The following is a 21,808-nucleotide window of genomic DNA, read 5'->3' as shown; positions in this document are numbered from 1 at the left end:
TATATACTCCTTCCACCTTTCTGCCTTCCCTTCTTTGCTTAGCACTGGGTTTCCATCTGAGCTCTTGATATTCATACAAGTGGTTCTCTTCTCTCCAAAGGTCTCTTTAATTTTCCTGTAGGCAGCATCTATCTTACCCCTAGTGAGACAAGCCTCTACATCCTTACATTAGTCCTCTAGCCATCCCTGCTTGCCATTTTGCACTTCCTGTCGATATCATTTTTGAGACGTTTGTATTCCTTTTTCCCTGCTTCATTTACTGCATTTTTATATTTTCTCCTTTCATCAATTAAATTCAATATTTCTTCTGTTACCCAAGGATTTATATTAGCCCTCGTCTTTTTACCTACTTGATCCTCTGCTGCCTTCACTACTTCATCCCTCAGAGCTACCCATTCTTCTTCTACTGTATTTCTTTCCCCCATTCCTGTCAATTGTTCCCTTATGCTCTCCCTGAAACTCTCTACAACCTCTGGTTCTTTCAGTTTATCCAGGTCCCATCTCCTTAAATTCCCACCTTTTTGCACTTTCTTCAGTTTCAATCTGCAGTTCATAACCAATAGATTGTGGTCAGAATCCACATCTGCCCCAGGAAATGTCTTACAATTTAAAACCTGGTTCCTAAATCTCTGTCTTACCATTATATAATCTATCTGACACCTTTTAGTGTCTCCAGGATTCTTCCAGGTATACAACCTTCTTTTATGATTCTTGAACCAAGTGTTGGCTATGATTAAGTTATGCTCTGTGCAAAATTCTACAAGGCGGCTTCCTCTTTCATTCCTGCCCCTCAATCCATATTCACCTACTATGTTTCCTTCTCTCCCTTTTCCTACTGACGAATTCCAGTCACCCATGACTATTAAATTTTCGTCTCCCTTCACTACCTGAATAATTTCTTTTATCTCGTCATACATTTCATCTATTTCTTCATCATCTGCAGAGGTAGTTGGCATATAAACTTGTACTACTGTAGTAGGCATGGGCTTTGTGTCTATCTGGGCCACAATAATGCGTTCACTATGCTGTTTGTAGTAGCTAACCCGCACTCCTATTTTTTTATTCATTATTAAACCTACTCCTGCATTACCCCTATTTGATTTTGTATTTATAACCCTGTAATCACCTGACCAAATGTCTTGTTCCTCCTGCCACCGAACTTCACTAATTCCCACTATATCTAACTTTAACCTATCCATTTCCCTTTTTAAATTCTCTAACCTACCTGCCCGATTAAGGGATCTGACATTCCACACTCTGATCCGTAGAACGCCAGTTTTCTTTCTCCTGATAACGACATCCTCTTGAGTAGTCCCCGCCTGAAGATCCGAATGGGGGACTATTTTACCTCCGGAATATTTTACCCAAGAGGACGCCATCATCATTTAATCATACAGTAGAGCTGCATGTCCTCGGGAAAAATTACGGCTGTAGTTTCCCCTTGCTTTCAGCCGTTCGCAGTACCAGCACAGCAAGGCCGTTTTGGTTAATGTTACAAGGCCAGATCAGTCAATCATCCAGACTGTTGCCCCTGCAACTACTGAAAAGGCTGCTGCCCCTCTTCAGGAACCACATGTTTGTCTGGCCTCTCAACAGATACCCCTCCGTTGTGGTTGCACCTACGGTACGGCCATCTGTATCACTGAGGCACGCAAGCCTCCCCACCAATGGCAAGGTCCATGGTTCATGGGGGGATTCACTGATAAACAATCCATATGTCCGGATTTTCTTCATGTCCCTATCACACTGAAATTAACACAATGAACCAAGTATAGAATGAAATATTTGATGTTATTAAGTAATATCGCTGCAATCTATTGACTGCTGGGATTGTTTGTAATGCTGAAGTTAATGCATGCACACAAAATTACACATCTTCCATAATTGTCACAACAGGATGGTATCCATGAGCCAGTGTTACAAAGAAGCAGTAGCAACTTTAAATGCTCCAGTTTCCATTGCATGTTATTTTATGATTGTTCTCACTCTTCATGATCTGCAAAATGTGAATGAGTTTATATCAATGAACACACTTTTCCTCAGCCACTTTGAATCTGTTTCCTGTGTAATCACCCATTTACTGCACGCAATATATGAGTGAAAATACTGCCTTTGAGCTATACCTCGTGGTAAAAACGGAAACTGAGTGGGCCAAAAACTTTTCTTATCTGATTGCTTTTTCTTTTCAGACTGTAGAACTAAAGCAATGGAGCAGGAGCCAACTAAGTGGATAAAAAAAGAGGAAACTGATGAAGTACAAACTGAGTTCCACTTGATAGTAAGTAGCTTACTTGTATTTCTTAACTGGGTTTCATTAATTTCGGTGTGCAGTGTGATGCGTGAATACATACAATTGATGTCATACAGCTGGAAACATGAATAATTTGGTTTACTAAACTGATGAACTTACTGTCTTAAATATGACATTTTGCACAGTGCATTGAAATAAGCCTTGTATTAAACATCAAATAGAATTGAGCAAGAGTTTCAATTTAATGTTTAGTAAACATGGAAAACTTTTTTAATGCACAACCCAATGATACTGATAAACTGGTTGCCATAAAGTGGGTATATTCTGCTATGATACACTTCTTTTGAATGACAACCTTAATGTGCAGTGTAGTGTAGTGTAGTGAACCTTAGCAATGCCATTAAATTTATAAATGGTATGGCTGCAATTAATGCATTATTGCACTGTATTGTGGTATGGAATGAGAATTGTAATTTATTTACTGATAATGTAAAATAAATTATTTATAAATAATTTTGAAGTGACACTTGCATGGTCACTAATCTGAGAAGTACATTTTGTTTACTTTGAATATGTGAACCATATGTAAGTGGAACTCTCAACAGTAAAGTTAAATTTCAGACAAATATCACATGGAAGCATAAATTGTTACACAGCAGAATGAATTTGTATGTTGGCAGCAAAGTTTTGATGAAGCCATGGGGCTACACATCAAATATTGACAGGTTTGTTCATAGTCACTTTCTGTATTTGCTGCACATTGTTACGCATATTGTTTGTGGAACTGTCACAATGTTACAGTTACTGGTGTAAATAATCTTACATATACATGTCACTTGAAATCTGATGTGCAACTGGTTGTAGGGTATTCACCTATCAGGAGCAAACAAATTCACTTGGTGCCACTAGTGTTTTTATCCTGCAAATGAGAATTGAGCGCACAGACACAATCACGCAAACTACTTGTGAACTATCTGTGCTGAAAAAATCTGTTTCAACATCCATCTTGAGTGCAACTGCAGAAGTAATGGGATAGCATTAATGCAGCATTTGCATTTGAATATATGTGAGTACTTCATTATAGATTATACAAACTATGTGAACAGCCTGCAATTCATTTGACAAGCATTATCACAACAGTAATCCTAAACAATCACTGTGAGGAAATGATAGGAGAATAAATATACTAAATTTTATTAAATACAGTAAAAGAGTGGTTAGACCCAACACAGTTCAGGCTTTGGCTTTGACCCCTGATGTAATGATGGTTTGGCATTCAGAATGATATGTATGCACAACACACATCATGTAAATGAAAAGCAGTTTGAAGATCCATTGACTTTGGACCTAAACTGGAGAACTATTCAAAGGCTACAAGGTTAAAATGTGGTTCTAGACCCACTCCCCCCTTGTAACATTGGTTGGAGTGGGAGTCTTGATTCATAGTGCATCTCAAGGCTTAGCCTATGTTCAAAAGTGGCAGTGTGGCTGTGAGCTGACAAAGTCTAGAAATGTGAAAGCCAAGTAAAGAATATGGTAACAAATTGATCAGTAGCACAGCCTAATGTTAACCAAAACATCCAAATGGTGCCCATAACGTAACTTTTTACCTACAAGAAGTCTTCTCATATGCTGTGTGCTGTGTTAGTTGATGAACTGAACTTCCCTATGACCTTAACATTGTATCAGTTGAAAGCCACCTTCTTTGCCAAATTAATTAAATGTTAATTTTTAATTGGTGTATATTTTGGGCATGAGCACATGCTGGAAAGTAATGACACAATAATTTCTATTTGGAAATTATTGAAGCATTTTAGTTAAAACAAACTTAATATTTAACATATTTATTCTTCGTGTTTGTATATTTGTTTCAAACATAGTCACCGTGGTACTGAACACCTTTCTCCCAGTGAGACACCAGGTTGTTGGTGTCGTCACTGTAGAATGCTTGACTTCGTTGGCAGACCCACAGCATCACCTACGCTCATACTAGTTCGTCACTATCAAAGTTGAGTCCCTGAAGGTGTTCTTTAAGTTTTGCAAACAGTCGAAAATTCATTGGCTCAAACCGGTTCAGTATGGAGGATGATCAATAATAATGAATCAAAGGCGTCAGACTGTACAGTGGAGCTCGTGTGAGGCACTGTGTCACAAAAGAAGTATTGTAAACTGGTTGCAAAGCACATCCACCCCTTCTGTTGTTGTTGTGCTCTTCAGTGCCGAGAATGGATTGATGCAGCTCTCCATGCTACTCTATCCTGTGCAAGCTTCTTCATTCCCGAGTAACTACTGCAACCCACATCCCCCTGAGTCTGTTTAGTGTATTCATGTCTTGGTCTCCCTCTGATTTTCACCCTCCACCCTTCCCTCCTATACTAAATCGATGATCCATTGATGGCTCAGAACCTGTCCTACCAACCAGTCCCTTCTTCTATAGGGTGGCACACGAAATGTGTTCCCATTTTGTTTTTGAATATAAACTTTATTGTCAATACAATCTGAAAGGAACATATACTACAATGAAGAGCTGTCCATGGAGATTTGTTCTAACTCAGTACATGCTCAATATGTCCACCATTTCGTTTCCTAACTTTCTTTAAAGAAAGGCTGAAGTTAGTGAGTACCCTACGGCACATGTCTTCCCTAATTTCACTGAAAGCTTAAAGAATAAGTCTTCTGAGCTCCATTAAATCACATGGACGTTTCAGGAATTTTTTTTCCCTTAGGTACCCCCAAAGAAAAGAGTCACATGGATTGAGGTCTGGACTATTAGGGGGCCAATTTTGTCTGTCATTGAAGCGACCTGGAAACCTGAGTGAAATGATCCGCATGTCGAAATGCTCGTGTAAAAACTCCAACACAGTGTTTGCAGTATGTGGCCTTGCTCCATCTTGCATGAATCACTGTGTGTTGAAGGGCAAGGCAGTAGCAAGAAGCTGTGGAATGAATCTATTGCGAAGCATGCTCAAATAATGTTCGCTGTTCAGTTTCTTCAAAGAAAAAGGGTCCAGTAAGTCCGTGACTGGAGATTGCTGCCCACGCTGTAATCCTCGGAGCATAATGTCGTTCATGAAGCACTTGTGGGTTTTCAGTGGCCCAAAACTGTACATTTTGTTTGTTAACGACACCATCTAAATGAAAATGCGCCTCATCTGAAAACCAAACGTTGTTGAGAGTTCCTTCCCTATCCTCCACCCACTGGGCAAACAGTAGCCTCTGCTGCTTGTGTTCTTCAGTGAGCTTCTGTGCACAGGTCATTTTGTATTAGTACATGTGGAGGCCACTTTTAAGAATACATTGAATGGAGCGACTGGATATTCCCAGTTGCACTGCTGCCTTTCTACACAGTTTCCCAGGACTTCTCTGTACAGCAACTCGTACTGCTTAAATATTCTTCGGCGAACAAACAGGCTTAGGCCGAGGTCGCTTCGGATCCAATAATGTTCCTTCCTGTACAAATTTATCATACAACCTGTGAATGGTCTTCTTGCAAGGGACCCATCGTGTGTTAAACTGTTGTCAAAAACACCTCTGAGTCACAACAAGGCTTTTCGTTTCATGGAAAAGTAACACAATTGCCGATCGTTGCTGTGTCGTCAGTCTTCCATTGTCAGCCATTGCTGGTTACTAGTCTCCTAGTGGCAGTATCATGAATTACATGTCATTTCGTAACTCATTTGTTTTTCCAAGCTCTGCTGGTACTGCTGTAGAGATCCCAGCGGAGTATCTAATGTGCGGCGTAAATTGTAAAAGAAACAATTGGCAACACATTTTGTTCGCCACCCTATAGTTAAGTTGTGCCACAAATTCCTCTTCTCCCCAATTCTATTTAGTATCTCCTCATTAGTCACATTATGTACCCATCTAATCTTCTGTAGCACCACATTTCGAAAGCTTCTGTTCTCTTCTCGTCTAAACTATTTATTGTTCATGTTTCACTTCCATACATGGATACACTCAATGCAAATACTTTCAGAAAAGACTTCCTGACACTTAAATGCATACTCAATGTGAACAAATTTCTCTTCTTCAGAAATGCTGTCCTTGGCATTGCCAGACTACATTTTATATTCTCTCTATTTCAACCTTCATCAGTTATGTCTCCCCAAATAGCAAAACTTATCTACTACCTTAATTGTCTTATTTCATAATGTAATTCTGTCATCACCACCCAATTTAATTCGACTACATTCCATTATCCTTGTTTTGCTTTTGTTGATGTTCGTCTTATATCCCTCTTTGAATGCGCAGTCCATTCTGTTCAACTGATCTTCCAGGCCCTTTACTGTCTCCGACAGAATTACAATGTCATTAGCTAACCTCAAAGTTTTTATTTCTCCTCCCTGGATTTTAATTCGTACTCAAAATTTTTCATTTGTTCCCTTTATTTCTTGCTCAATATGCAGACTGAGCGACATCAGGGATAGGCTAAAACCCTGTCTCACTCCCTTCCCAACCACTGCTTCCCTTTCGCTCCTCCCCTTTTATAACTGCCATCTGGTTTCTGTAAAAATTGTAAATAGCCTTTCACTCCCTGCATTTGATGACTGCCACCTTCAGAATTGAAAGAGAGTATGCCAGTCAACATTGTCGAAAGCTTTCTTTAAGTTTACAAATACTAGAAATGTAGGTTTGCCTTTCCTTCATCTATCATCTAAGATAAATCGTAGGGTCTGTATTGCCTCACGTGTTCCAACATTTCTACGGAATCAAAACTAATCTTCCCTGAGGTCGGCACCTACCAGTTTTTCCATTCGACTGTAAAGAATTCATGTTAGTATTCTACAGCCATGACTTATTAAACTGATAGATCGGTAATTTTCATGCCTGTCAACATTTGCTTTCTTTGGGATTGCAATTATTATATTCTTCTTGAAGTCTGGGGGTATTTTGCCTGTCTCATACATTTTTCTGCCCAGATGGCAGAGTTTTTTCAAGGCTGGCTGTCCCAAGGCTATCAGTAGTTTTAATGGCTGTTGTCTCCTCCCAGGGCCTTGTTTCAGCTTATGTCTTTCAGCACTGTCAAATTCTTCACGCAGTATTGTATCTCCCATTTCATCCTCATCTACATTCTCTTCCATTTTCAAAATATTCCCCGCAAGTGCATCGCCCTTGTATAGACCCTGTAGGTCTCTTCAGTATTCCAGTAGGCAGTGTCTGTCTTACCCCTAGTCATATATGCCTCTACATCCTTAATTTTGTCCTGTTACCATCCCTGCTGAGCCACTTCCTGTCGATCTCATTTTTGAGGCGTTTTTATTCCTTTCAGCCTGCTTCATTTACTGCATTTTTATATTTTCACCATTCATCTATTAAATTCAGTATCTCCTCTGTTACTCAAGGATTTCTAGTAGCCTCGTCTTTTTACCTACTTGATCCTCTGCTACTTTCACTAGTAATCTCTCAAAGCTACCCTTCCTCTTCTGCTGTATCTCTTACCCATGTCCTTGTCAATGGTTCCCTAGTGCTTTCTGAAACACTCTACAATCTCTGATGCTTTCACTTTATCCAGATCCCATCTCTTACAATTCCTACCTTTTTGCAGTTCTTTCAGGTCTGCATAGATATCTGCCTATTACACATTACAGCCTTCTCCAGATGTCGGCGGTATCTTTCAGTCAGCAGACAAGATTGGCCTGTATGCTTTTGTGCTGCATGTGGCCCTTCATGCTTCCACTTCACTATCTCATTAGAAACAGTGGACGTAGGAATGTTCAGGAGTGTGGAAAGCTCGCATACAGACATATGACACCCTATCACCTGACCACATTCAAAGTCAATGAGCTCCGCTTAGCACCCCATTTTGCTCTCTCACGATGTATAATGACTACTGAGGTCTCTGATATGGAGTAGGTGGCAGCACAATGCACCAAATACGAAAAAGTAAGTTTTTGAGGGTGGCCCGATGCTTTTGAGCACATAGTGTATGATGAAGTTGTGCTCTGTGCAAAATTCTACCAGACGGCTTCCTCTTTCATTCCTTACCCACATTCCATATTCACCTCCTACTTTTCCTTCTCTTCCTTTTCCTATTATTGAATTCCAATCCCCTATGTCTATTAAATTTTTGTCTCCCTTCGTTATCTGAATAATTTCTTTTATCTCATCATACATTTCTTTAATCTCTTCATCATCTAGGGACCAGGTTGGCATATAAACTTGTACTACTGTGGTAAGTGTGGGCTTTGTGTCTATCTTGGCTACATTACTGCATTCACTATACTGTTCATAGTAGCTTGCCCGCACTCCTGTTTATTCATTTTTAAACCTAGTCCTCCATTGCCCCTATATGATTTTGTATTTATAATCCTGTGTTCACCTGACCAGAAGCCTTATTCCTCATGCCATCAAACTTAACCAATTCTCATCACATTTGCCCTTACCCTACCCATTTCCCTTTTGAAATTTTGTAACCTGCCTGCCTGATTAAAGGGTCTGACATTCCATGTTCCAATTTGTAGAACATAAGTTTTCTGTCTCCTGATAACGATGTCATCCTGGAGATCTGAATGGGGGACTATTTGACTTCCGGAATATTTTACCCAAGAGGACACCATCATCATTTAATGAACAGTAAAGTTGCATCCCCTCGTGAAAAATTACGGCTATAGTTTCCCCTTGCTTTCATCCGTTTACAGTACCAGCACAGCAAGGCAGTTTTGGTTAATGTTACAAGACCAGATCAGTCATTCATCCTGACTGTCACCCCTACAACTACTGAAAAGACTGCTGCCCCTCATAAGGGACCACATGTTTGTCTGGCCCCACAACAGATACCCCTCCATTGGGGTTGCACCTACGGAACGACTATCTGTATCGCTGAGGCACGCAAGCCTCGCTACCAGTTCCACAGTCCATGGTTCTTGTTAGGTCCACTCCTTCATGATGATCATGTTTCCCACTGGCAGTGGCATTTTTCATGAAAACAATGCACCATTTCACAAGGCCATGAGTGTGTGATAGAGTGGTTTCAGGAACACAGTGGTGAGTTCCAATTGATGTGTTGGCCACCCAACTCGCCATCCCTGAACCTGGTCGAACAGATCTGGGATGTGATTTAACATAATGTCAGAGATCATCCCCCCTTCCAGAATTTATGGGAATGAGGTGACCTGATTGTATAAATATGGTTCGAACTTCCTCCAGTGATCTATGAAGGCCTCATTGCTTCCGTGTCACTATGTCTCCCTACTGTTGTCTGTGCCAGAGGTGTACATACCAGCTTTTAGATGAGTGATGATAATCTTGGGCTGATCAGCCTATGGCAGTTACCATTATTGAAAGAAGATTGTTTTATTGTAATGATTGTGATGGTATAATGATACTGCCACATAAAGTTCAGCTAAACAGTACATGCTGCCCACGAGGCCTGCATGACTCACCCTCCAGTCCAGCTTCAAGACACCGACTGCCCATGAGATCCAGTGCTGTTCCTCTACACCCATTGTTGCTCCACAATGCCCACTGGTGTCACGAGCTGTGAGCTGTGAGAAGTGACATCTGCCAGGCACATGGGGCACGAATTTGAAGAGGGAGCCCACCGTGGCTCAGCCTCCTCCACCAAACCAAAATCCCCCTTCCCCACCATTAAGGAGCCCTTTACATATGCCTCTCCTTGATATGAATAATGTGCATGTGTGAAGCTTTACTCATCTGTAAATTCAGAACCAGGAGGTTTGCCGAGCTCACCACCCTGACAATCTAACAGGGTCCCAACAACTGAGAAGCTAGCTTGCTATCGAACCCTAACTCCCCCTTTTCAGCAATATTAGGGTTTCGGACTAACACTGTGTCCCCAGCCTTTCCAATGAACCATTTAGCCCCTGACTGTAACAGATGGATAACCTGTGACAAGCAATTTTGGTATTATGTCTAGCCTGGCTCCAGTTGTGCTGTGTTACTGCTAGGGTGACTTGTTCTTGAAACAAATCATTGATTGACTGCTGGTTGACAAGAGGAAAATTGACTGGATGTGCTAACATAAGGGATACTGGAGCAGCCTCCAGGGACTTGGGTTGTGCAGTGTTAAAGATAAAATTGAGCCATGTTGTCTGAGCCTTGTTGTGAAAGATAAGCACAGCCTTCAACTTGCAGCTCACCTGGTCAGCAAAGTATGCTGGTAAAAGGATTTGTGGTCACATCTTTAATTCCATTGTCAAAGCAGAACCTCACAAATAGCTGGGAAACAGAAGCTATCAAGCATCCTCGGTGGCCTGGAAACAGAAAAAATTCATAACAAATGCTGGCCAGCTGCCAGGATGGTCATTTCTCTGCTCGGAATGTGTCAAAAAAATGCGAAAAGTCATCCATGGTCATAACTAGTAGGTACCTAATACACACACACACACACACCTGATGAAGTGGACCTATATAATCCATACAAAGTTAATCTATCAGGCATTCCTAACGGGTAGACTCTAAAAGCCACTTGAGGGAATTCAAGTTGAGCTCAGCTCCCTTACTGCTCTCACACTCCTCCACCAACCTCTGGACAGCCTTATTCAGGGAGGACCAGGTGACATGTTGAGTGATCTTGACCCCACCAACCTCCAGGCTTGCTTATACAGGGAGGACCAGCTAATGTGTTGTCTGATCTTGACAACAGTTTTATAAACGCCTAAGAGGGTATTATGGAAATAATGAGCCAAAACCTAACTAAGAGCTTGATTGTCAGTCTCTAAACAAAATTCCTGGTGTTCAAAACGAAATCTGAATTTCTTAAGGGCAAACATAACCGCCAAAGCTTCCCATTCATACATAGAATATTTCATCTCCGCAGGTGAAAGTTCCCAAGGTGCATTGCTATAGGGCATCAATATGCAACACCTCCCCTGCCATTCCGTTCCTGCAGGAGGACAGCTACCACTTTCTACTCCAGAAGAATTAGGTGTCTGTCTGCAAGAAGAACACGACCTCAAAATTTGGTATGTCTAATACTAGTGGGTTACTAAGCACCACCTTAATGGCTTCAGAAGATTCTGGATGACTTTCATCCCATATGAAATTTCTTAAATCGTTAAGGCACCCCACTAATTTAATAAAATTCGGCACAGACTTTTGAAAAAATGTGTCATGCCTATGAACCGTGCCACACCTTTCTTATTTCTAGGAGCTGGAAATTTTCGCAAATCACTAGTATACTCCTGGTCAATTTCAATCCAATCAGTGAAACTAAGATGTCCCAAGGATGAAACCTATGTGCCAGTGTCATTTCAGATGGTTTCACAGTAAGTGCCACCTCCCTCTGGTAAACCAGAACTGCCTCAAGATGTTGCAGGTTTTCAGACAGACTAGAACTGTAAACAACCATGCCATCTAGATAATTAGACACACACTTGAATGTGAAATCACCCATAACACAATCTAGAAGGCAAGACATAATGGTAACTCCCGTTGAAAAACCAAAGGGCACCCTGTTAAAATTGTGGAGGTTTCAATCTGTACAGCAGGCAGTAATATACTTGGAATCCTCTGTTAACATGATCTGATAATATGCGAGATTGAGATCCAGGACAGCAAAATACTGAGCCTGACTGAACCAAGTAAAAGAATTACGCAGATTGGGAAGTGGCACAGATTCCAAAACTACGTTCTCATTAACTGCACAATAACCCACAACAGGATGAAACACCCCACTGCTGCCCATAGATACTGAGAATATGGTAGAAGGATAGGCTGAAGTTGAGGGCCAGATGACCGCATTGAACAACACATTATTAATCAAAGTACATATACATATCATCCTTGATGGAGAAAACCTCTCTGGAATGTCATTTGTAAGGCAAATCTTGTACTGGATTTTATCAGTGATGTCCAATCTGTTAGTTAACATCTGTGGTAACCGATCAAAAACTTCCAGTACCAGCATCACCTCTACTGGATGAAGGTGACTGAGCTGAAATGGCAAACATTGCGGTAACACACTATGAATTCCTGTGGCAACCTGACAGGAGCACAATGTGAATGTTTCAGCTGGGTTAAATTTAAAATAAACAACCCTGTCCTGACAAACTAGCACAAACCCACTACCACTTACAAAAACACACTGCAAAATTAAGTTCACTAAAGATTTTTAGTTACTATCCACTTCACAGGCCAAGAAAATTTTCCAATACTCAGTTTTGCCAACCAGAGGCAACATGTGCCCAGTGAGAGCTCAACATTGGGAGGATGGATGCAAACAAGGCAATTCACAGGTATGGCAGAACTTCAAATGCCACAGATAATCTAAACGAGAAACTGAACTACCGGAGTTGAGGAGGGCGCACATTCGTTCCTGGTTAAGTTGTACCCAAAAATAAGGCAGGGGTTCCCGTACCTCGGACTTGGCACAGATCCAGCCCTTAGGCAGTAGAACACTACCGTGCCTCTTCCATTCTGTGTGATGTCGGCTGTTTGATTCTCCTTCCATGTAACCAGACATCGCCATACAAAATGCCCCTCTTTGTTACACTGGAAACACATCCTACACTTTTTCCTTATGGGTGGTCCCCTTTTAAATTGCTTGGAATCTCGATCCCCATCCTGATAATGACACTTAAAACCCCATCACTGCTGGCCTGCGAAACTCAGACTTCAATAGCGGGCACCAAAGCCTCTAATTCAGTAAAAGATGTGCATTTATTAGCGAAGGTAATCCATGAACAGTCCTGAGGCCGCATTTTCTGTAATATATTATTGAGTATTTGTATCTCTGTGACTTGCAATTCCAGGTATGGAATGGTCATATGCATTCATCTATGAACCTAGGAAAAGGTTCATGAGAAAACTGCAATAGACAAAAATTTTTATGCCTGAGTAGCCTCTTAATTGAGGTGACAATTTCAGGCCAATAATTGATTTTTACAACTCCCTTGATGTTGCACTTTCATGTGAAATTCGATTGAAAACATGGCTTAACACAGGGGGTACAGCATCTGAACAACAACATTGTCAGTGATGGCCAAAGTGTCTGCATGAAACATTAATTAGACTATGATCCATATGATGGATTTTACCTGTCTTTAAATTCTACATTGAAAGTTCCATTATAGCTTGCAGCAGTAACAATATTTGGTATGTTAATTTCCCAAATGAATTCTCCTGAAGTCCTTAAAGGTGTCCGTAGCATTCCTACTACTTCCAGCAGTTATATGTCGGTGGGAGAATCTTGTTCACCATCTATTGCTCTTAATTTGACTAAATAAAGGCAGCTGTCTCTGTAACTGCAGAGATAGTGTAATCTGCTCAGAATAGAGATTACGTTGTGCTGTACCGCACAAGTGATTATCCCAGTGGATCAATTGTGCCTGAATTATATGTATTTGCTTATGATGGGGCTGACTACTTTCTAAACACACTACATTCTGACACAAGATTGTCATGGCCGGAGCTCAGGCAGCTAGTGCAACATATACCTCCATGGTGCAGTTGGTACTAATCACCAAGGGGTCGTCCACAAGTTGGGCACACCGCCCTTACATGGAAGCTGACAAACTTTTAATTCGTAGATAAACTGTTGATTTTTCAATGAGGACAAACTGGGACAGTTGTGGGACCCCATGATCCGCAATGGATACCTGCAAACACACACCTCGTGGTGAATGACAGTATGACACCTTCCCCCTTTACTTCCAGGAAAATAACCATACTCTGTTACCAACCAAACATCCAGCAGGAAAATGGGAAATTAAGTGGAAGGACTGTATGGATTGGGGTTCACATAAGTCTCCATTGTTTATTAAAATGTTTTTATTTAAGAAAAATAACTAAAGTCAGATACATTAGCAGGATTACAAGCAACAGTCTGAACTTTCAAATGTAAGACATTACACACCTTAGTTTAGTGGCAATTTAAATAAGGCAATAGTTAACGACTAAAGCTGTGTCTGACACCAGTTCTTAGATTTTAGATTCAAAATTTCCATCTTCACAAACCGCAAATGAGAAAATGCTTCAACAAATGAACAAATAATTATCTGGAAACAGATGGCTCTTTAATACAACACAGAAGCATAACTCAACTCAAAGGTTAAAACTGAATAGCTATACTGGAAGACAGAGCAATTTATAGCTGCCTCGTGACCCTTAGAAAAAGGAAATTCTTAAAATATACCTCAAAGTGCATCTAGATAATTTAATAAAGTAAACAGGTGCACTGATTTCTAGAGCTACCTTCAGGCAGACAGACAGAGCAAGTCTCTCTAAATCTTGCACCAGTGAGCAGTTAAGTAATTAACAAGAGAATGAGCATGCACAGATCGATATAACTGGCTTCAGACACAGTGAAAATTCTAAGGCATACTGTAGAAAATCCCTAAGTGATTCAGTATGTGAATGTGCATGCATAGCAGCTCAAGAACATCCTTTAAAAAGGAAAACCAGTAATTAGTAGTCAGAACCTACTTGTAGCAGTAAATAAATAACAGGTGAGAAAAGCTCACTCCATGACAACTTTAAAATAACAAACACTTCAACAATTAAATCTGGTAAGCAGTAACTCACCCTGAGACGGAATAAATTTCTTTCACTCTCCACCTCACAAATGGCCAGTGAACGAACACGAAAAACATTCAGAGCTCAGTAACACTTGATGGTTTTACACACTTTTGCTTGTTCCAGTCTCTGAGCGTCAAATGTGCCTGTTACTTACCAACAGGCTATATTTTCACAAGTCTGGATGACATCTGAATGTGACGTGTGATTCACATAGAGATGATCAGCATGTGACCATTCTAACAGTGCTCGACAGTATGTACAACAAAGGCACTCGACCCAACAAACCCCCAAAAATCAAAATGTACAAAATTTTAGTACAAATTTCAAATAGTGATTTACGTAACTTGAGTGAAGGCAGCCTATCGGTAGCCGGCAGTGGTGAATTCCCTGAGGCTGATATACAGAGGCAATGTTAACAGCCTCAGCTTGATAAGCATGCCCTGAGTCCAAGTGCAAAACAATCAAAGTGTGCCACAACAGTAGAAAACTGGAGCAGACTAAGGAGCATCTAAATTCCACTGTCATTCTCACTTAATACAACTGCACGGCCACGATAGTTGGGTAGATCAATGGACTCGTCAGATGATTCTCATCAAAAACTCAGTCTAAGGCTAAACATGGTCACACTTAAAACAGTATTCAGGATTACCAAATCATCGAATCCACTGCTAAACATGAGGAATTGAATACCAATAACAAGCTTGTCTAGTTGCTAGACACTACCCTAACCCCTTCCAAGGCAATGCCACAAGGTATTAAGTCATGCAACACAACTGAAATCGGGCAGTTTTTCAGATGAGGAAGCTTGTTGCATAATGTGACTTCCACAGAGAAGAACAAATAGCAAATACAGATAGCCAAGACCACACCAATGTACTGTCTTTCATTAACACCTGTGCCTGCAATTAATAACTTTATAGAACTTTTGAAGGGCTACTAGTCACTCAATTCTGTCAATTGTGGCTGAATGGCAAATACTGTCGATGTACCCTGCGTGGCTCTTATCGTGCCCCGAGCTCCAAGCCAAAGAAGTGACATCACCAGGTGCAGGATGGGAATTCAAAGAGGTAGCCCGCCATGCCTCAGATAGTAATAATAATAAAATCACAATGATCATTATTTGTACTAGTATATTAGTATTATTGTAGGCAGTTAATTAATACAAAGATCAGTTAATAAGATGTTGCTGTATTCTTTCTATCTTTTGCCCAGCATCTCTCTTCAAGGCATCTTCTTTGCGTACACCATTTTGCTTCATTATTTTGTCGATATACTCTTTCTGAAAGTTAAGTGGTCTACTTTGTTTCTATCAGTAATATGATTTCCAATAAAAAATTATTCTTTGGCTGCTAATTATCTAACATCCTCAACAGATCCCAATATCAGTTTAATGATTTTCTTTCTATGCTATCACTGTTTCATTTGTTCCCATTCCAGCACTTCCTTTGACATTGTGGGTTTTTCAGTCTTGATATGCTGGTGCTGTTCCATAAATAATCTTTCCAGAACTTTGTCTTCTTTTGAGATCAGCAAGTAAACCCATAGTTGAGATCCATAGAATAGGACTGATGTAGCCTGTAGCCTACTCTCTCTTTTTGTTCTGTTAGAAACATGCTTGTCCCACCAAAAGGAATTCATGAAGTTAGAATAATATTAAGTAGTGTGCCAATGTAGGGTGTGTGTGTTTAATAATTTTATCATAAATAAGCATTCAGTGCAACAAGGTTTTGATGTAACTGTTCTAGACATTTTATTATTCTAATCATAAAAGTAGTATGAGTGATGTGGCACTTGACAGTCCAGTTTCTTCTCCCCCACACAGTTGGTGTAAACTGTATTGTAATTTGATATGAACAACATCGATTTTATGAACAACATTGAAGTCATTGTTTCAGGTAATAGCTGTTCTATTTTACTTCATTACACTGCCATTATATGCATATGTAGATAATGAAGCTAGAAAATATGATTGAAAACAATAGCATAGGGAGAAGGCTGAAATGAAAGATCATAATGAATTTTCAAAGGTGTTGTCATTAATCAGTCTTACAATTTTTTGCTGCCTCCCAGTGAACTATACCATAGTGAACTCATCACTGAGAATTTTGAACTCAAAAGAGAACACTTAACAGTAACTACTATTCAGTTATAAAGTAGTGTGATGGTTGGGGTTTATCTGTGTAATACATTTTATATAATATGGGAGGACTGTGACTGCTTAAAAGTACTTATTACAGTTTGTTATTTTTGCCACAGGTGCAAGATTATCCATGCAGCATGAATGTAAAAGAAGAGTTGGAGGAGGGTGTGAATAAAGAGGTAATTTTAGAATTTATGGAAGTAATCTTGTTGAGCTGTGGTGAAAATAATGAGATGGTAATCAGTTGTGTGTGTTTTTACTTTAGGGTAAAGATAACAAGGGTGACAGTATTACAGTATGCTCCAGGTTGGAAATGAGGAAACCGGTAAAATAGAATATTTTGTTACACTTTACCCATATGGATTTAAACATTATCTTTGAGCAGGTGAAGTAGTTTAGCTTGTGAGTTTGTAGAATTGCTTCTTACATTATAAGTACAAATAAAAATTAAATGAGATAGCATTGATGAAGTTATATGAAAATTGGTACCAAGTCCCCAAGACTCAAGCTATGATTTCCTGTTTTAATGAGTAGTTCCCTTAATGGTTCCGTGTATGTGAACTTCAGCATTGGATGTTTTTATTCGCCACGTGATACTGCTGTGACAGTTACAGAACTATTCAAGAAAAATCTACACAAAGTAGTGCAGAAAAAGTAGGTGATCCTAACCTACTGAGTACAGACCAAGATGTCTGTGCATACATTGCAAGTGGTATGGACAGGCAGTCTTGTGAAGTACTTCAGAAGAGTTTTCTGAAATCTGTCATAAGCTGCTAGTTTAATTGCCCACACAAAATTGAAATAGTTGAAATACTGCAACTATAAAAAGGCTTGTCCTTACAGATGGTATTAGTACAGAGAGGGGCTAGTGATCATGATGCCAGCACAGCAACAGTGGTAAATGAAACTTCCTGGCAGATTAAAAATTGTGTGCCGGACTGATACTTGAACTCGGGACCTTTGCCTTTCACGGGCAAGTACTCTACCATCTGAGCTACCCAAGCACGACTCACACCCTGTCCTCGCAGCTTTACTTCTGCAAGGTTCGCAGGAGAGCTTCTGTAAAGCTTGGAAGGTAGGAGATGAAGTACTGGCAGAAGTAAAGCTGTGAGGACGGGGCGTGAGTGGTGCTTGGGTAGTTCAGATGGTAGAGCACTTGCCCGCGAAAGGCGAAGGTCCTGAGTTTGAGTCTCGGTCCGGCACACAGTTTTAATATGCCAGGGAGTTTTATATCAGCACACACTCTGCTGCAGAGTGAAAATCTCATTCTGGATGGTAAATGAAGTTAATGAATCCTTTAAGAGGGCTAGGTGAATAGATTTGCTAGAAATAGCAGGTAAGTAGTTGTTAGCATCCCATTTAAACAATGAGAATGTCATTTACTTCCAATATGATTTACATAGAGGAAGATGGACAAACGCTAAATGGACTGTAAATCACACTCTGAATAAGTATGTGGTGAGTAACTGGATTACAGATAGGAAAGACCCACTGTGGTTTGATGTCAGAATTCGGAAAACAGTGAGGAAGCAGACTGTTGTACACTCAGTTCAAAAAAGTATGCTCACTGGTGACAGGCAAGTGCTAATGGAAATTCTTCTGTCTGTAAAAAGATCTATGCGTGAAGCATACAACTACCATCATCATACATGAGCAACAGATTTTACAGAGAACATGAGACATTTCTGGTCAAAGACTTCTATCCAGGCAGTCATTGACCAGTCTGGTGTGGCTTTGGAGGAAAGCAGAAGGTGGTCACTAACCCCTCTCTGTATTTAGTTATCAAGTTTGTGCAGGAGGATCATACCAACATATTGTTGTTTCACTGTGACGCAGACTCCTGTATTAGGAACGTAGTAATAGAATCCCTGGAGTAGAGAAGCAACTGGAAGAGTTGAAAACAAAATAGTTGCCATGTCCAAACAGAATCACAAATCATTTGTCCAGAGAATACTCTACAGCATTGGCCTCATACTTAGCTTGCATTTATTGCAAATCTCTCGCCTAGTACAAAGAGTCAGGCAGCTGGGAAAAAGATCAGGTGGCTTCTGTATATAAGAATGGTAAAAGAATGTACCTGCAAAATTACAGAACAATATCATAATGATTATTTGCTCCAGAGTTCCTGAACATATCCTCAGTTCAAATATAATTAATCTCTTTAAGGCAGAAAAGTTTTTATCCACAAATCAGCATTGATTTTGTGCAATACTCATCTTAGTCATCTATCAAATTACATACTGTGAACCATGGATGATGGGCAACAGGCTAGATTCCACATTCCTATATTTCCAGAAAGCATTTGAACAGTGCACCACTGCATACTGTAAATAGAGGTATGAGCATATGGAATAGGTTCCCCGATATATGAATGGTGCAAAGACCTCTCAAGTAACAGAGGCCAGTACTTTGATCTCAACAGCAACTGTTTTTTCAGAGACAAGAGTATCATCAATAGTGCCACAGAGAATGGTGCCATACCTATATATGAAATGATCTGATGAGCAGCATTCTGTGCCTGTTTGCTAATGGCATTGTGTGTGGGGAAGGATCATCACTAGGTGACTACGAGGATACAAAATGACTTGGACAAACTTTTTATGTGGTGTGATGAATGGCAGATGCAGAAATATTCAAGTAACTGCCAATGAGTAGGAAAAACAATCCCATAATGTTGTATACAACATCAGTACTCTACAGATTGACAGTCTGGTCAATAAAATGTTTAGGTATAACATTGCAGAGGCCGGCCGGAATCGCCGAGCGGTTCTAGGCGCTACAGTCTGGAACCGTGCGTCCACTACAGTTGCAGGTTCGAATCCAGCATTGGGCATGGATGTGTGTTATGTCCTTGGGTTAGTTAGGTTTAAGTAGTTCTAAGTTCTAGGGGACTGATGACCTCAGAAGTTAAGTCCCATAGTGCTCAGAGCCATTTGAACCATAACATGACAAAGTGATATGAAGTGGAACAAGCACATAAGGATGGTAGTAGGATGGGGAATGATCAACTTTTTTTGTATTTGGAAAACTGTGGTTCATTTGTAAGGGACACTACATATAGAACACCATAGAAGTGCCTAGTAGTAGTAATTGTTGTTGCTGTGGTAATAGATGCCATCCACGATGCACCGTTTGGTGGCTTGCACAGTTTTAATGCAAACGTACATGCACAGCAGCCAGAAAGAAGATAATCAAGCTGCAGATTCCATGTGAAATCCATTCTCAAGCTTTACAAGTTTGGAAAGCACGTTTGTAAGGCTAATAAGTTGTTGACTGGCGTATGTGACAGAGCCAAGGTTCAATCATCTGCTTGTGTCATGAAGAGAATACGTGACAGAAAGGTAAACATAAATATAAACTAGAGGTAAAGCTGTCATCAGCCTGGAGGTTTCAAACACCGGAGTTCTCTACTACACACAGTCCTACTGACTACCATGTGCTGTTACCCTCTTTTCACATCTGAACTGATTTACCCAACTAGTTACAAAGTACCTGGTGTTCAATGATCAAGGACCTTTGGATTTGTAGTGTCACAATTACCCATTGAGCCACCAAGTACTAGAAAAAGGCAGAAGCATTTAGCAGTAAAGTCCAGAGCTATAATCCTTATAATTCCATATGGAATGCACTCCAAAAGTAGATGATGAAACACCAGATGTCACATGACCATAAAGTGTAGTTAGCAGATTCAGTTACACAAAAAACGGTGCTGACCTGACACCTTTCTGCCATCTGAACTGTTCATTTATGGAACAGTGGTTTGCACATGTATAGAAACAGGCAAAGGTCATTCCAGTTTGTAAGAAAAGTCACAGGAAATACGTGCAAAACTACAGACATACCTAGTTGGTGCAAAAATCTTCTTGAATGTATTTGTGATGCTGTATGATGGCTCTTGAAAAAAAAATCAATTCATCTGCAAGAATGGAAATGGATCCCATAATTACTGGTCATGTGAAACTGTTTAGTCTGCTTCTCCACAGTGCTGCCACAATGTAGTCAGCCTGTAAAATGAGACCATAGTTCTGATGCAGTATCTGTGGGAAAGCTAGCAAAGTTGATGTGCCTTTCAATGACTTAGTAATTCTGCTATGCAGTTAGTCATTACTTTATGCCTTAAATTATGTGAAAACAGTAAGATACATTAGAACTGAATGGTACAAATGGATAGGTGTGATGTACCTGTCATTACCACATTGTAAACTATACAAGTACCTTCTCTTGTGATGGTGTCCAACAGTCATAGCTAATCCACAAAACATATGGAATGAAAATGAATGTTTGCATAACTGCCTACTTATTTGTGGCAAAAAGTATTTTAAGTATAGTTATATATGTTGGCAATATAAGACTATTATTGAGTCTGAGAATCCTACTTTCACTACTGTTTGGGGGTTACCACCAATAGCATGCGCTTTCATTTATTGCACAAATTTCACCCATATTCATTCTTGCCCTTCGTCTCCCCTCCACTCATCTGATGCTACCATCCCACAGATGTGTCATCTGTCTCTTCAGTGTACATTCCATGGCTTGCTAAATATTTCAAGGGTTTCTGCTCAATGTTTCGGCCAGCTTTGGTCCAAGAGTATTTTGAACATGACAACTTTCTTGGAGGGCATTACATTCAGGAACTACAAATACATTAAGAATTTACTGTTAACATGTTGATGGTAGTATGGTCTTTACTTTGTATGCAGTCTGACTAGCGTGCATTCATCAGAGGACCTCAAACAACTGCCTAGCGTAAAAAATGCTTGCTTTGTGTAGTGCACCACTGACCCATCAAGTATTTCTACAATTCTCCACCTCATAATGCATTTCCAGCAGTCTGCAGTTTGGGCAGTCAGAGAATCAATGAAGCCTTTGGTTGAGACCCTCCACTCACGCCAAACCAAAGGACTTGAATCAATTCTGGGAATGCTGATACAAACTGTGTG

The 21,808-nt window shown here is 40.2% G+C and overlaps 1 protein-coding gene across 1 annotated transcript in view; it reads left to right on the top strand.

Moving 5' to 3' along the window:
* LOC126159809 (zinc finger protein 493-like) overlaps positions 1-21,808 on the top strand; it is a 116,750-nt gene that overhangs the window by 2,827 nt on the left and 92,115 nt on the right. The window contains exons 2-3 of the mRNA XM_049916611.1: positions 2,190-2,278; positions 16,985-17,047. Of these exons, the coding sequence (XP_049772568.1) occupies positions 2,207-2,278; positions 16,985-17,047 (135 nt within the window). The 5' untranslated portion in view covers positions 2,190-2,206. The remainder of the gene's footprint in view (positions 1-2,189; positions 2,279-16,984; positions 17,048-21,808) is intronic.

Source organism: Schistocerca cancellata, unplaced genomic scaffold (assembly GCF_023864275.1).
Source record: "Schistocerca cancellata isolate TAMUIC-IGC-003103 unplaced genomic scaffold, iqSchCanc2.1 HiC_scaffold_1147, whole genome shotgun sequence".
NCBI classification, from domain to species: domain Eukaryota; kingdom Metazoa; phylum Arthropoda; class Insecta; order Orthoptera; family Acrididae; genus Schistocerca; species Schistocerca cancellata.
This window is presented reverse-complemented; position numbering and strand designations above follow the sequence as displayed.